The sequence below is a fragment of the Ovis canadensis genome, chromosome 17 (assembly GCF_042477335.2).
Source record: "Ovis canadensis isolate MfBH-ARS-UI-01 breed Bighorn chromosome 17, ARS-UI_OviCan_v2, whole genome shotgun sequence".
Lineage (NCBI taxonomy): Eukaryota > Metazoa > Chordata > Mammalia > Artiodactyla > Bovidae > Ovis > Ovis canadensis.
Window position 1 is genome coordinate 20,530,751 of NC_091261.1, and position 17,952 is coordinate 20,548,702.

The 17,952-nt window shown below is 40.4% G+C and overlaps 1 protein-coding gene across 2 annotated transcripts in view; it reads right to left on the bottom strand.

The window, feature by feature from the left end:
• Window positions 1-17,952, bottom strand: part of ARHGAP10 (Rho GTPase activating protein 10) — a 373,246-nt gene that overhangs the window by 115,145 nt on the left and 240,149 nt on the right. For both annotated transcript variants that reach the window (XM_069556745.1, XM_069556746.1), the window contains 3 exons: window positions 14,265-14,323; window positions 2,420-2,525; window positions 894-1,053 (listed from right to left, as the gene is read on the bottom strand). In XM_069556745.1, the coding sequence (XP_069412846.1) occupies window positions 894-1,053; window positions 2,420-2,525; window positions 14,265-14,323 (325 nt within the window). The remainder of the gene's footprint in view (window positions 1-893; window positions 1,054-2,419; window positions 2,526-14,264; window positions 14,324-17,952) is intronic.

A 17,952-nucleotide genomic window follows, 5' to 3' on the forward strand; every position in this document is an offset into this window, starting at 1 on the left:
GGGAGAGGGATGGGGTGAATTGGCAGATTGGGACTGACATATATTCACTACTGACACTATGAATAAAATACGTAGCTAGTGAGAACCTACTGTATAGTTCAGACAACTGCACAGGGCTCTGTGGTGACCCACATGGGAAAGAAAACCAAAAAAGAGGGGATATACGTGTATGCACAGCTGATTCATTATGCTGTAGAGTAGAAAATAACACAACACTGTAAGGCAATTATGCCTCAGTAAAAAGTATTTTAAAAAATAAAAGAAGAATGAGGAAAGTTAGGTCCTGCTCTTTATGAACAGAAGAGGAGGAAAAAATCCTAGAAGATCTTGAAAGAGTCCATTTATTTTGAAAACTCACATGTTCCTCTGAACACAGAGAAACAAACAATAGGATATGTCACCCAAGAGATTATTCATTTCAAGCCAGAGATTCTCAACCTGGAGGCCCCAGGTTCAAGAATGCATGTGGATCTCCTGAAATTGTTGGCATAGCTGTGAAGAGAGGCGGGGAGTTACGTGTGTTTTTCTGGGGGGGAGTGTGAAACAGACCAACAACAAATGTTTTCCGTGTGTTATAGAAAACAGACCCTGCATGAGAAATCCAAGGAGAGGAGCAAGGGCAGCAAGAAACAGCCTACAACACGGCCGATCCTTATTTGCATCTGGAGTAAATGTTGCTTCCTTAAACCAGTGGAATAACTGAAGCCTAGGTAAGCTTCAGATTTATGGAACTCCACCAAAGACACAAACTCCATGAGGACTTCTCAGAGCCAGGCTTACCATCATGAGAATAAGATCATGACATAAAAAACTAAGAGGACAGACGTACCTCACACAGAAATAAGGCCCAAATAGGAACTACCCTAAGCAAAGGAGGAAAAAGGCACTTTTACCTTTTCATGGTTTTCGATTAAAATTTCCACAACGATGTTCTGAAACTTCAAATCCATGAGGGCAGCGACAGTCTCTTCCTGCGGCCTCATGAGAGTTGGTCCAAACACCACTCCTAAATTTGCCACGGTCATGAGGTTCTGCTTGGAGTGATTTGAAACACTAGTAAGATGAAAGGGGGTAAGAAGGTCTCTGGTTAAAATAAGGGGCAGTGACCGTGGGATGCCTGCAACTCTGCCTTTCCCTACATGCAAGAAGCCAGACTCAGTGTCCGCCACTGTGATGGCCACGCCTGGCAAGGCACCACAGGTGGGGACCCCGCCTGCCTTCCCACTTCCTTCCTTTTCTTTGATGCTCTGTTCAACCACAGCACCCTTCTTAACAATTCTATGTCTATGCTAAGCTTGTGTCCCTGAAGGCCCTCATTTACTGTCTGTTCCTTTCTGCTAAGAACACCCCTTCTTTCCCCTGGTCATTATACACTTGTTTCCAAAGACTCCCAGACCACCTGGCACCTTTGTAAGAAGCACCATCACAAGCACACAGAGCTTGGTCGGAACACCCATACTCCACTGTGCAGCCAACAACCTGGGCGACTGTTCTCAGCAGCCCTGCCACCCAATTCAAGTCTCAACTCAAAGGTCTTATCCTTGAAAAGACCCTCCATCACAACTCTTTATAGTCCCAAACCCAATACACATTCTTTATCCCTCACTCTTACTTAGCCTTTTTACCACTTACCACCTGACATGATTTTTATTTGTAATCTGTTCATTATCTTTTCCCTTTCAGAAAGAAGGTACTTCACAAAGACAGGGACTTTATGTTGTTCAACTGTGTCCAACTAACACCTCGTAAGGCACTCAGAAAATACTGGCAGGCCACATGAATGAATGGCTCTACAGCCGCAGAACCCCTGGAAGCACACACTATTTTCTCACCTTCAGTTTATTTTGTGTGTGTGTGTGAAATACAGGTTATAAAACACAGTGTTCCTCAGCTTCCTCTCACCTCTGAAATTCTACAATTATAATGACCTAGGAGTCATTTATATATGAAGAAAGAGCTAATTTCCCCACTGAATTATTAGCTTTTGCTTACTTTGTAAAGAGGGAGTGAAAAAAAAAATGGAATGGATTGAATGAAATAACTACCTATTACTGGATTAAACAAATTTCAAGGATACATCCATGCAGACTCAGAGTTAGGTAGGTGTGAAACCAAGCTAAATTTGCTAACAGGCTAGAATCGGTGCATAGGGAAATGTTTAAGATTCTCTTTTCTTACTTCTAATCAAACCCTGAGTTGCTGGCAGTGAAGTTAAGCAAATAATTATGCGACTTCATGAACGCATCACATTTCACCACCCTTGTCCAAAACACACACAATGAGGCAAGCGTCCAGCCTGCCCTTGCAGGTGTGGTCCCTGGTATCGTGTCCGCAGCCCCAGTTCAAAGCGTTACAGACTCACACCACCACATGGCACCCAGAGCGAAACAAAGCAAGTTAGGAAGAAAAAGAGGCTTACTTCGTTAAGTGTTTCACCAAAATATCCAACATTTCTTTATTTTTTTCTGGCAGTTTGTGTACCAAGAAATGGATGGCATTAACACGAGATTCCGGGCTGCCGCTCTCTTTAAAAAAAAAAGAAAAACAGAAAAGTTAGCAGAGAATTCAGAATGAAATATAGGCCTGAAAACAAACAATTGCAACAGCTCATCCATTAAATCTCCAAGCACAGAATTTACACGTATTTCGCCACCATTCAAAGAAAAAGAAAATCCATCTTTCTCCCTATTATGAATCTTCTGTGCCTCCCCTATGATGTAATTTCAGTGCAGCGGCAAATAACGCCTTTCCCTTTGCAGGTGTTTAAGAACAGAAAGGGACCATGACCTCTCTCTCTGGCATGCTGCTCCTCAAGTCTGCTCCTCACTTACCTGTTGACTCTAGCCATGGGTCACCACCTCACAGTGGAATGCAAATAAAATCTCACCAAGTGGCTTCTTTCCGTTTATGCATTAAATTTTATCCCCCAAAATGATATGCTGAAATTCTAACTCCCGGTATCACAGAACGTGAATGTTTTTAAAATGTATCATCTCATCTTCATCAGGTGTGGTAAGACACACAGACATGAAAACTGCCATGAAGGAAGAAGCTGATCCTCACAGATCCTAGAAAAAAAGGGGAAATGCAATGCCAGGCAGGGCCACGCGGTGAAGCACCAGGGGTGGTCAGGAGGTGAGGGCAAGATGCTTTACTGTGCTATCTTTCTGAAGGAACAGGCAAGGCAGGGTAAGCAGGCTTAGGATTGGTTGGTGTAAATCTTTCAACAGGCTCAGGGATATAAAGACTGTTCCCGATTATCTGGCACCTGGCCCTGGGGTGATTAAGGCAGGAGAATGTTGGCCTGGAATGTCAGAACCTGAAAGATGGGGTTAGGGAGAGAATGTGGGCTCTGGATTGGTTAGATCACACACGGAAAGTGTGCTCAGATTAAATATCTCTAGGAATTGGGTAGCCCTGGAAAGGACAGTCTCCCCAGGGTCAGTCAGACCCCAGATGTCAAAACATTGGGATCACCCGCTGTGCCTGACACAGTGCTTATTTAGAACAGGTCACTGAAGATGTCATTAGTTAAGATGAGACAACAGTGGAGAAACGCGGTGCTGCCCACCAGGCTCCTCTGTCCGTGGAATCTTCCAGGGAACAATACTGCAGCACGTTGCCATCTCCTTCTCCAAGGGATCTTCCCAACCCAGGGGATGAACCCAGGTCTCTTGTGTCTCCTGCACTAGCAGGCAGGCTCTTTACCAGCTGAGCCACCAGGGAAGTCCCGAATCCAAGACGCCTGCTGCCCTTATAAGAAATCAAAGGCCCGGCGGAAGACGACCCCCATGAAGGCAGACACAGGAGAGACCATCAAGTGTCAATCGACGAAGCTACAAGCCAAGGGTCACCAGGAATTGCCAGGAAACGTCGGAAGGCGGAGGAGGCAAGGAAGGACCCTACCCTAGAGTCTCCCAAGGGAGCAGGCTCCGCTGACACCTGGATTTGGGACCTCACCTCTTGCGCTGTAACAAAATGAACCTCTCCTGCTTCAAGCCATTCAGTTTGCGGTTCTCTGTCACAGCAGCTTAAGGCAACAAATATAGTCCCTTAATACCTTAGACTTCGGTCTTATCATCCAAGGCTCTTATGAACAATGTGCCCAAATTCCTTTTATTGTGTTGATGGAAAATTATGGAACACATCAAAAAAAAAAAAACACTTAATATTGAAAATTAGGCTTGAGTTTTCAGAGGTGTCAAAGAAGTGGCTAACAAGAATTAGCTGCTCAGGTTACCACATCAGGAAGGAAGGTTGCAAACTGCTGTGGAAGTTCACAGAGAGCTGGCAGGGACACGCAGGAAGGCTTCACGTAAGGGAGAGCATTGAAGCAGGGGCTTGAAAAACAGGAAAGGTTTCAGGGACAGGCGGAACTGGGAGGTGAGGGGTACATGCTGCATTCAGCAAACAGTGTGAGAAAGTACACAGCCTCCTCACAGAGGGCAGCTTCAACTTATAGAAAGGTGTTCAGAACCAAACTTTGGTCTGCAAAGACCAATCTTACTCATCCATAAGAACAAAATAATGCCACCTGCAGTGACGCAGATGGACCTAGAGATTGTCACACTGAGTGAAGTCAGACAAATATCATATTGCTCATATGCGCAATCTTTTTCAAAAGCGGCACAAATGAACTTATTTACAAAACAAAAACTGAATGACAGATGTAGAAAACAAACGTGTAGCTATCAAAGGTAACGGGGAGGATAAATTGGAGGCTGGGACTGACATGTACACACTATACAGAAATCAGTTAACTAGTAAGAACCTACTCTGTAGCACAGGGAACTCGACTTAATACTCTGTAATGGCCTATATGGGTAAGAATCTAATAAAGAGTAAATATATATATACGTGTGTGTGTGTATGTATGTGTGTAACTGATTCACTTTGCTGTACACATGAAACTAACATCACTGTGAATCAACTACACTCTAATAAGAACTGTCTTTACTGATGGCTTCTAAATCAGTCACTGAAAGTAAATCAAGAAAGAATATGAGCAAAAAAAAAAAAAAGAAAAGAAAGAATATGAGCAGAGGGGAAGATACAGCTGAAATTTTTGGAGGATGAATTTGAATGGGGAAAAGGACAAATTAAGAGGGAGATGCTATGTGGGCAAGAAGTAGTGAGGCAGGAAGGGGCAGGCAGATGGGGAAAGCAGTTGTTAGTCACTCAGTTGTGTCCAGCTCTTTGTAACCCCATAGACTATAGCCCGCCAGGCTCCTCTGTCCATGGGATTCTCCAGGCAAGAACACTGGAGTGGGTTGCCATTTCCTTCTCCAGAGGGTCTTCCTGACCTAGGGATGGAACCTGGGTCTCTCACATTACAAGCAGAGCCTTTACCATCTGAACCACCAAGGAAGTCTGGAAAGGGGTTGAACTACAAATGAGAAAATAGAGCAAAGAAGTGTAGTCTGCAGTCAGACAGCAGAATCACTGCTCCCAACTAACAGCAAAGTGGCCTTAAGCAAGTTGCCTAGGCTCTCTAGGCCTGTTTCCTCACCTTCAAAATGAAGTGGACAGCACTCTCTCAGAAGGCCACTCAGATTCAGTGAGGTGACCAATGTCAAGTGCTGAGCCCCAGTGGCTGGCATGGAGAGGCACTCAAACTGTTAGCAAACATTACGGATGTCATCTGTGTGACTGTTGCGGTCTGTGTTCCTCTAATGTGAGGGCTATTACACAAGAGGCAGAATTCACAGGATCCAGCCTCAGCTCGGCTGTGGGTCAGAGGAAGAGGCAGAGATGAAGACGTTCCTCGGCTGGGTTATCTGGCAGTAAGAGTCAGTTCTACGGACAGACAGGAACCCAAGAGGCAAAGCACGTTTGAGGAGGAAGACAATGGTGAGTGATGGAGAAAGTGACATTCAAGGGCTGGCACTCTAACAGGTATCTGTGAAGGGGAAGATGCTTCAGAGCTGAAGACTAGCCACACTCAACAAAGCGTGTGACCTCTGGCACGTGGCCAATGTTGCCCAACTGCTCCAGAGGCCAACCAAGGACATGGTGGGGAAAAGAGCTGCAAAGACGTACAGGGGAGAGGCCAGCAGGGAGCCAAGCAACACACAGGAGGAGGAAGAGACAGAAGACCAGGGAGGTTCAGCGTCATCACAGTCAAAGGAGAAGAGACCTGTGAAGACTGGGCAGCTCGGACCATTCACATCACCGGGAGTTAAGGAGAGCCTAGGGAATCGAAACACAAAGGAGGAGCCGCAGAGATGGCAACATCTACCTAACGGAAGCAGCAGGTTAAACAGTGAGGCGCTGAAGGGGACAGGGAGGGTGGGGTTCCAACCAGCTCTTCAAAATAGGAGAGGGTTGCCCTGGTGGTCCAGCGGTTAAACTCTGCCTTTCCATTGCAGGGGGCACGAGATTGATCCGTGGTCAGAGAAGTGCCGCATGCCAGAAGGCTGAGCCAAAAAGGAAAGAAAGGTGGGGACAGGGGGGTGGTGGGATAAAGGACAAAGACGGGAAAAGAAAGGCAAAGCCGATTAAGAAAGGGGAATCTAGTATGTTTTTTTTATTTTTTTAACTGTTTAATAATTGGCATGTAGCATTATATTAGTTTCAGGTGTACACCACCATAATTCAATATCTGGATACACTGCAAAGTGAAAAATGATCACCGGAACAAGTTAACATCTGTCAACACATATAGTTACAAAATTTTTCCTCATGCTGAGAACTTCTAAGATCTACTCTTACAACTTTCAAACATACAATACAGTGTTATCACCTAGAGCCATCAAGCTGTAGCCATTGCATCCTCCTGACTCATTTATCTTACAATTGGAAATCTGTACCTTTTATCCCTCTTCACCCATTTTGCCCACCCCATTGCCTCCCACCTCTGTCAGCTACTCGTCTGATCTCAGTGTCTGTGAACTTGAAGGCTTTTTGTGTAAGTTCACAAATAAGTGAGATCATGCAGGATTTGTCTTTCTCTGCTTGACTTAGGGAATATGCTTTTTCAAAATAATAGTTTCACCTTCTTATCACTGTAAAAAAAAAAAGTCTGTTCTGCTAAAATTTTAGAAAACAGATAAAGTGAAAATTCAGTAAAAAAAAAAAATCACTAAAAATCAGAAATACATATAGGTAAAAAAGAACATGCGATCAGAGTACACAGAACTCCTACAATCAGGAGAGAGACAACCCAAGAGAAAAATGGGAAAGCACAGAGCAAAACTATATGAAAAAGGACGGTTAAATGACCCACACATGCATGGAAAAAGCACCGAACCTCATTAGTTATCAGGAAAATAGAAACTAACACCACAATAAAACCTCCTACACACCTGTCAGGATGGCTTTAAGTGAATAATAAGCTTTGACAAGGACACAAAGCAAGTGGAACTATCATGCATGAACTAGGTGGGAATAGTTAAATGGCACAACCAATGTGGAGGACAGTTAGGCAAAATCCACTGATGCTGAACACACGTATTCTCGATGATCCCAAGACACCATAGGACCACTCACTAAAGGACACACAGTGGAATGCTCTTGGCAGCAGCAGCACTTTAGGGAATAGTCCAAAATTGAAGCAACTCAAGTATGCATCAAGACTGGAACGGGTGGATGACGGCATATTCACACAATGGCGCGCTGCACTGCCGTGAGAGTAATGTGCCGATTCCCTCCACAGGAAGACATCTCGTTAGACGAGCTTAAGCCAGACACGTCAGTATATCCTGTATGATTCCATCCACATACAGGTCAAATGCAGCAACCCTCACCCACGATGTCAGGAGACAGGAGCATGGGGGATGGGGGACAGTAACCAGGGGTGGCTGTTTCACCTCGGTGGTGAGGGCAGAGTCCTAACCACTGGGAAACCAGGCAATTCCTCGATGTTCAGTTTCTTGACCTGAGGGCTAACTGCACGGCTATCTCCACTGCACTGAAAATCATTAACTGCACAGTGATTATTTGTGCACATTTCTGTTATGTTTCAAAGAGAAGTCCAAGTCACTCATAAAACTTATCTCACCCTAAGATAAAATCGTAATCTTTAAAATTCTTTTTCAGATCCTTTTTCATTTTAGGTCATTACAAGATGCTGAATATAGTTCTCTGTGCTATACAGCAGGTCCTTGTTGTTAACCTATTTAATATCTGCTGCTGCTGCTGCTAAGCCGCTCCAGTCGTGTCCGACTCTGTGCGACCCCACAGACGGCAGCCCACCAGGCTCCCCCATCCCTGGGACTCTCCAGGCAAGAACACTGGAGTGGGTTGCCATTTCCTTCTCCAATGCATGAAAGTGAAAAGTCAAAGTGAAGTTACTCAGTCATGTCCGACCCGATATAGTAGTGTGTTTATGAGCTTCCCTGGTGGCTTAGTGATAAAGAATCCTCCTGCCAATGCAGGAGACTTGGGATCTATCCCTCGGGGGGGGGAATAGTCCCTGGAGAAGGAAATGGCAACACATTTCTGTATTTTTGCCTGGAGAATCTCATGGACCGAGGAGCCTGGCAGGCTACAGTCCACGGGGTCACAGAAGAGTCAGACACAACTTACTGACTAAACAACAACAAGTGTGGATATGTTACTCCCAAGATCCTAACTTATCCCACCTCACCCCTCTTCCCCTTGGGTAACCATAAATTTGTTTTCTATGTCTGAGTCTGTTTCTATTTTGTAAATAAGTTCATTTGTATCATTTTTTTTTTTAGATTCCACACAGAAGTGATATCATATGGTATTTGTCTTTGTCTGATTTACTTCACTTAGTATGATAATCTCTGGGTTCATCCATGTTACTACTAATGGCATTATTTCATTCTTTTTATGGCTAATATTCCATTGTGTGTGTATGTGTGTGTATATGCACACAAATCACATTTTTATCCATTCATCTCTTGATGAACATTTAAGCTGCTTCCACGTCCTGGCTATAGTAAATAATACTGCTATGAACACTGGTGTACATACAAGTTTCTGAGTTAGAGTTTTCACCTTTTCCAGCTGTATGCCCAAGAGTGGGATTGCAGGATCATATGTAACTAGTTTTCGATTTTTTTAGGTCCCTCCATACTGTTCTCCACAGTGGCTGTGTTAGTAACTTTTAAATCTAATCCTTTCAGGGTTTTCCTTCTTTTTTTTCAATGAGATATTCAAATATTCTGTTTCATTTAATATATAACAGACATCTCTCGGTCATTAAATGGACTGCATACCATTAATTTCATGAATATTTAGGTTGCTTCCAATGTTTGTAAAGTTGAGTTTGTTCTGTTTGAGAAGAGGAATGAGATTTTACAACACAGGACATGTTGTTGATAGAGCAAGAGGAAGTAAAAAAGGCTAAAAAATGAAAAGTCACATGATAAAGGATAAAGGAGTATTAATCAAATACTATTAAATAATAAAAGACTCTTAGATACAGACTACATTTGTCATCAAAAGTAAAAGTACAACTCTCTAAAGAGTTAGGTGATAAATTATAATCAAGTTTTTAATCTGGAGTTAAAACCAAGATAACACCTTACTACATCCAAGCTGGAAGGAAATGAAAGCAATAAAAATATAATAGCATTTTTCAATTCACAGCTTTGATTTTAAAAATGAAATTAAAGCAGGGACTCTCAAAAACAGTCAAAAATTCCCAGGGAAAGAAAGGCAAATTGCCTGCAATAAAAATTTTACAGTTTCAAAAACTAAAAATGTTTGAAAACTCTGCACTGAAACACTACTTCTAATGCATGTGTGTATCTTGTCAATAATCATCTTCTTCAAAGAAAATCTAATTCTAATATTTTTGATTTATCACTTATTCAGAAATGCAAGATAGGAAAACAGTTTTCCTGCCTTCTAAGGACAAGGTTCTTCATTTCTAAAAATACTATAACCAGTTTTAAAAAACGGAATCAAAACCTTCCACGTCCTTTCCTGAGTCCCTCTCCCACCAGCTCACACCCATCTCATTTGAAGTCACACACACATTTTCTTCCCGAGTTTGATTTTCCTTCTTCCAAAAAGAAGATTTTGTGGATACAAAGTTTTTAAAGTGAAACTACTTTTTCTCCGTTTTGTTCCATTTTTATATTGATGGGCATTTTCATGCAGCTACAACATACTAATAACTTTCAGGTACTCAAAAGGAGTTTTCTAAGATAAATTGTCCTTAGCTGTTTATGCCACGTGTATTTCATTATATTTTAACTAATATAAACTAACAAAGAAGGCAAGACATAACTTTTTAAAAAAATCTAAGATACTGAATTCATCATAACACCAAATTCCTGCCATTTGCCAGGGACAGGAGTTTACTGTAACAGCAAAAGCATTTTAAATTGTGAAACTACAAATCAGCATCTACAACACTTAATGTCAATCTGCTTACGTTGCTGTGCCAACTAATGGAGACTGGAAAAGAGGCGAACGTAGCTTACTGGAGCTTATCAAAGATACACAGACAGATAAACTTAAATTCAATATTTAAATGTCATAAGTCAATAATACTGTAATTTTAGGAAACCATTAGCAGTAACCATTCAAGTACTTTCCACGGGACAAAGGGCTTCAATTAACAGACATCAAGGAATCCAGTTCTTCTGGGGGAGACCCTATCTACCAGATATTGAATACATCAGGCTCAGAGAGCTTGATGTCATTAAGCATCCAATTTCCTTAATTTCCAGATTTCTGAGTCCCTCTTCACCAAGACAACATGACTTTGTCTTGTTTCCCCTACAAGAAACAAGGATAGAACGATCTAGCTAGGCAAACACTCGTGCCTTTCCTGTGATAGTTTTCATTACAAATGACTCAAGAACTTTGTGATTTATGATTTTGCTTCCCAGGTAACTTGACTACAGGAACAACACATATTGAACTCAAGAGCACGGACTAAAGATGACAATTTCTGACTTGGGAGACAGGAAGTTTTAGAGTGATGCTGTCTTAGGCATCCAGGCTTCAGTTCTCATTCTCAAATTAAGTCTAGCATGAGTACAACCCTGAAGCCTGGGTCCAGTTCTTACCAATATGATCTATCGAAGACTGTGAGCCTGAAAGGCTGAGACACACACTGAGGACTACAACTTTCTCAAAGGAAATACACCCCATGCGCAGCAACAGATCCAGGTAAATGCCTACCAGTCTTCCCCAGCTGGGTAAGCTCCTGATTCCAGCAGGACCAAGCCAACTGTATTTTCGCCTTACACATTTCTATACTAAAATCCCCTTATATTCTCTCACAAGACGGATGGTAAGAAATATACATATATTGGTCTCTGTGCCTGAGAGTTCCTGATACAGTTCCTGATACTGAGCTCGTAAAACCCTTGTCTTTGGGGGGTGCTCAGAGTCTTGTGTTCTAATATCTCTAGTTCCTGACAGAATTCCTAGGAGCTCCACAATTTCCTGAGTGATAAGAACATCTAACACCAAGCTCCCAAGTCCCTCTGAATCTGGGGGTAATCAGAATGCCTTTTGTTTTAATGAGGTGACTTTTGGTGGGCTTCTAGGTGGCGGGTAGTTACCAGAAAGCAGCTTGAATTTTCAGGTCCATCCACCATTCTCTGGAGAGGGCCAAGAGATGGAGTTAATAATCCATCATGCCTACTGGATGAAGACTTCATACAAAGTCCTTCTAGCACAGGGTATAGAGAGCTTCCAAGTGAATGAACATATCTAAATGCCAGGAGCATGGCACGTCCCAGCTTCATGGGTCTAACACTCCTACAGTCAGGAGACATCTGGACTTTGCCCTATGAACCTGACCGTGTACCTGCATTCTTCATCATATCCTTTATGAAATGCATTACCATAAGCTGGTAAATAAATGGACACTTGCATTTTCACAAGTTCTATGAACCACTCTAACAAATTCTCATGTCCAGGACGGGGGTTATGAGAAAGTGGACTTCTAGCCAGTCAGTCAAAAGTACCAGGAATAACCTGGGACTTTGGACTGGTATCTTAATGGGAAGGCAGTCTTGTAGGACCAAGTCCTTAACTTGTGGGATCAGAGGTCAACTCCAGGTAGACAGAATCAGAACTGAATCCAGCTGCAGGCCACTCAGCTGGCATCACAGAATTGGTTGGTATGTGGGGAAACCCACACATTTGGTGACCAGAAGTGAAGTATTGTGTGTGTGCAGGAAACACACAGGAGTGATTTTCCTACACAGATGGTTTCCAGTTTCTTTAGCAATTTTAAGTTAACTCCATCAGCTGAAATGCTCTTAGTTTTATTAAGAAAAAAAATTTTTTTTAATTTCTTGATGCATTCAACATGGATCAGTAGGTTTTGTTAAGAATGAAGAAGAAAAAAAATTATTTTCTGTGATGACAACAGAGAGGAAAAAATTTCTATTTGTCTTAAATACACCAGAAATGAACTCACAGGTTCTCAACAGACCTCTACAGGAAAGAAACTGACAAGGAAAAAAATGAAGGGAAGGATTTTTCTGGCAGTCCAGTGGTTAGGACTTTGAGCTTCCACAGCAGAGGGTACGGGTTCGATTACTGGTCAGGAACTGAGAGCTCGCTGTGTGAGATCCTCACAAAGTCCGGAAGCAAAAAAATACGGCACTGGTCTAGAAGGTGATGCTACCTTTTGTACTTACACAATCTCTTCCTTCACAGTGTTAAAGGACAGCCTCAACAACCCTTGAAACTCACCTCCTAGGACTTAGCAACCACTTGTGAGCTCTTACCTCTACATCTGGTAAAAATACATTGATGTTAGAATTTCAAACATACTGGCTTCAGTTACAAGGCGTGATAACGATACTAACTTATGGTAATTGAAACCTTTATTCCATAATCACTTTATCTTTCTCCAATTCTCAAAGGATTTTAGATTAAAACTGGCACTCTTCTGCTTTTTCCAGTCTCAGAGGCAAACAACATGAAACAATTGTCCTCCAACGAGAGTTTAATTTCTCTTTCCCCAGTTTGCCAGAAATGCCACAGGGAAGAATTCAAAACAACTAAGCATTTGCTTGAGTTTTTGCCAAGAAAACTTTCCCCCACTTCCTTGATCATACTGATTCCCTTTTTTAAAATAGTCCTCTTCCATGTGAAAACAAGTGAACAGAACCATATTTTTGCCTTTTGCAAACACCTGTTTTATATGCAGACTCTAATTGGGTTGACCCATTACTCCTTTCTGCGACCTCCCAGGAACCTTCATGCTGGCTGGAGCAGGGACCTCACAAGGAGATAACATTTAAAGCAATGTTTGGGCAGCAGTAACATAGGACCCAAAGGGATTGCTCTAAGGTTTTCAACAGATTAAGCTATGGAATACATCCAAGGGAAAAAAAATAAACGGAAATGAAAATACAACTACAGCTACCGTCAGTGCACCTGTGAAAACCAATACTGCAGGTTTTAGCCAACAGAACTGGGGTTTAAAATGTTAAATAAAGATCTCTATAACCTGGCAAGGTACTTAACATATCCCAACCTTGCTTTCCTTAACTATTAAATACCTAACACCAGAACATCTAGGAGGACTATGATGATTAAACATCATGTATCAAATATAAAAACGGAGTGTGTATAACAGTATAATTGAGTATATAATAGAAAGAAAAAAAGAAATGAGTTAGGACTCACAAAAAAATGCAATCACAAATTAAAATTCTACCAACTATAAGCCTTTTTCATTTAACGTTTTATCACATAGAATTCACTCTCTACCAAATATTGTGTGGGTTTCTGGCATGAGCTCACAATATTCCTTCTGCCTGCAGTTTCCATCTAAATATCTTTCTATGTGAAGTCATTTCCAACCTGCTAATCTCTCCAAATCTGCTAATCTCCCCAACCTTCTGCAAGTTAAATATGTCTGCGTTCCCATCACATTGTGCTCATGACATTATTATACATATTATGGTTTAGGGAGAAGTGTGTGAACCCCAATATTTGCTACAGAATCACTCCTGGGGGCAGAAATCCTTTCACAGCTCAATATATTCATTATCTACCAGAGACCAGTGCACGGTAGGCAGTAAATAAACGTCTGTGAATGTATGAATGCATATATTAATTGTTCCTTTTTTCATCTTCTAAAAGATGAAAATGAGGAAAATGTCAAACACCTCCTAAAGTGATTTCCATTTTTAATACAGATTATAACAAAAACAAATCTCTCATTTTAGTGGAAATGAGATTTAGTGGAAATTTAAATGGAAATTAAATTAGGGAGATTTAAATCAAAGTTCGGTTTCCATTTAGTGGAAATTTTAGTGTATACAGAGTTAACCACAGAATTCTTTCTATCACCTCGACACAATACTTACTGGCTGGAACAATGAAATCTCCATGTAACTCATAGGTCATCAGCGGCTCTGGAAGACTCCTACATGGAAAAGACAGCTCAGAATTACCAAAGACAAACAGGTCACCTCTCTTTGCACTTTTTATAAAAGGATATTCAATATGCCATGCATTTCTTTATGTGCAAAACTCTCCAAGAAATACTTTTACATATCAAAAAAGATACATCATTCAAATGGATTCCTTTATTAAGTGTTATCTGCACCAGGCATTATCAAAAGCTTAAGCAGTCACAAATTCCTATCAGATCTAAGCACACAGTATTTCACATTTAATGTAGGAAAGTACCTTTACAAACATCTGATTTCATATATAAAACTTCCTTCCACAGACTAACTTATTTAAAGTCAAACATTTTATCCAACCAAATATAAACATAATATTGACAATCACCCCTAGGGCATTCATTGAAGATACCACAAAAAATATATGGAGAAGATTAAACAAACTTAAAGATCAAGCCCCCTCCTCTCACATCTCTTATAAAAATATAATACTCAATTTTGATATATACCTATGAAACAATAAAGATATAAAATAAAATTGATGACAACTTAAAAAAATCATTTTAATTTTCTACAAAGCAGATTAAATAAATAGTAGATTTCATACTGTGGTCAACAGAATGTTAGTTCAATCAACATTTATATGTATCTTAAATTTTAAAAGACCAGATCTTCAAACGCTATAAACACTTAAAGAACATTAAGTTGAGTTATCAATCTGCACTCACTTTCTGGAGAGCAATCTGGCAACATAAAAGATAGAAACTTCTTAAAACGTTTAGATCATGAAGCCCAGAAATGCCTCTTCAAATGTTTTTTAAAAAACTAAAGACATATATATATATATATATATATATATATATATATATTTATATACACAGAAAAAAAATTTAAAACACATTCCAATGACATTCAAAATGCCAGGGATAAAGAAGGTCATTTCACACTGACAAAGAGGTCAATTCATTGTTATGTTAAGAAGACATAACAATCCTAATTTTTTAAACAATCCTAAATGAGTTTTTAAAATTTATTAATTTATTTTGGCTGTGCCCCCATGACTTGAAGGTTCTTAGTTCCCCGACCAGGGATTGTACCCTCAGTCTCGGCAATGACAGTACAGACTCCTAACTGGACTGCCAGGGAATTTCCAACAATCATAAATGTTAATGGGTCTAATAACAGGATCTTCAAAATCCATGAAGCAAAAACCGATGGAACTACAAGGAGGAAAAAGACAAGTCCACAAGTGTGACCAGAGATTTAAACATCTCTCAGTTTCAGTAACTGATAAAAACAAGTAGACAAAAATAAAATAATAAATAACAAGTGGACAAAATCAATTAGGATACAGATTTGACCAAAGCTACTAACCACCAGTGTACCTAATTGATATCAAAGCGAAAGTGAGTCTCTGAGTTGTGTCTGACTCTTTGCAACCCCATGGACTACACAGTCCATGGAATTCTCCAGGCCAGAATGCTGAAGAGGGTAGCCTTTCCCTTCTCCAGGGGATCTTCCCAACCCAGGGATCAAATCCAGGTCTTCTGCATTGCAGGCAGATTCTTTACCAGCTAAGCTGTAAGGGAAGCCCATTTAACTGGAATGCCTGTCACCTAAATGACACTGCATCCAAAATCAACAGAAAACACATTCTTTCCTGGTGCATATGGAGGACTCATCATGATAAAGGTATCCTGGACCATGAAACAAACCTCAATAAATTTAAAGGGTTCAATTTATACAGGGTATTTCTGTTTACAATTAAAAACTGAATTAGACATCAGTAACAGAGATATCTAGAAAACCTCAAAGAAAGGAAAACTAGGAAGTACTGTGAATTAAAATGAAAATAAGATATATCAGAATTTACCCTTACCAATATCCCTTATTGGTAAAACAGTATTTGGGGAAAATTTTATACCACTAAGTACTTATGTTAGAAAAAAGTCTTAAACTTTCTGCCCTGAACAGCCCAAAAAAAAAAAAAAAAAAAAAAACAAAGTAAATTAAACTGAAAATAAGCAGAAAAACAGAAACAAAGATCAGAGCAGAAGTCAAAGAGAAAACAAAACACAACAGAGAAAATAAGTGAATATAAAAACCGGTTCTAAATAATCCATAAAGCTGGGTACTCTGCAGCTGCTCACTCGCTCGTGTCTGACTCTGTGACCCCATGGACCACAGCCCACCAGCTCCTCCATCCATGGGCTTCTCTATGCAAGAATACTGGAGTGGGTTGCCATTTCCTTCTCCAGGGGATCTTCCCCACCCAGGGATTGAACCCACGGTTCTTACACCTCCTGCACTGGCAGATGGGTTCTTTACCACTAGCGCCACCTGGGAAGCCTAGCCATAATAATTAGGAAATAAAAGAAAATACAAATCACCAATCACAAATAACAGAGGTGACTGAAGAATCACTGCAGGCTCTAAAAGTATTAGAAAGAAAATAAAATATTATGAAACTATTCATGCCCACAAACTCAACAGTTTAGATGAAATGGACAAATGTCTTAAAAGACATAAACTATCAAAGCTCACTCCATAAGAAGTACTTAATCTGAGAAACAGCTATCCCATGTCTGTTAGAGAAAATAAATTTGTAAACATCCTGCCAATAAGAAAACTCTAGACCCAGATGACTCACTGATAAATTCTACCAAACAATTAAACGAGAAATACTACCAATTCTATGCAAATCCTTCCAGAAAATGAGGGAATACTATATTAATACCAAAATTAAAGACAAAAAGACTATAGACTGATATTACTCATGAATGTAGATGCAACTATTCTACATAAAGTGTTAGCAACTGGAATTCAGTAAGATAAATAAAAGGATAATACATCATGACTAAGTTGAGTTTATCACAGAAATTATTGTTTTTTTAGTCGCTAAGTCATGCCCAACTCTTTTGTGACCCCAGGGACTGTAGCCCACCACATTCCACTGTCCATGGGATTTTCCTGACAAGAATACTGGAATGGGTTGCCGTTTCCTCCTTCAGGGGATCTTCCCAACCCAGGGACTGAACCCACATTTCCCGCATCGGCAGACAAGATTCTTTACCGCTAAGAAAGCTCATCACAGAAACGTAACTGCCTTAATATTAAAATAAAATTATGCAACTCACAATCACCACCACCATTCTAGCAAACTAAAGAAGAAAAACTGTAAGATCATCTCAGTAGACAATTTAGAAGAGAAAGGATAGTTTTTTCCCACAAATGGTACTGAAGCAACTGGATATCCACATTCAAAAGTGAACTCAGATCCATACTCTATATCTTATACAACAACTAACTTAAAATAGATCATAGACCTACACGTAAAACTTAAAACTATAAAACTTCTGGAAGAAAACAAAATCTTTGTGACTTTGCATAAGCATAGTCCATAACTACTAATAAATAAATGCAACATCATCAAAAATTTTAAATGCTCTTTAAAGGACACTTTGAAGGGAATAAAAAGACAAGCCACAAAGGTAGGAAGAAAACATTTGCAAAGCAGCTATCTAAGGATCTGTATGCAAAATAACAAGATTTGGCAAGGATATAAAGGAAATGGAACTCTTGTATACCATAAGTGGGAATGTAAAAAAACATAGCCACTCTGGAAAGAAGCTTGTCCATTTCCCCA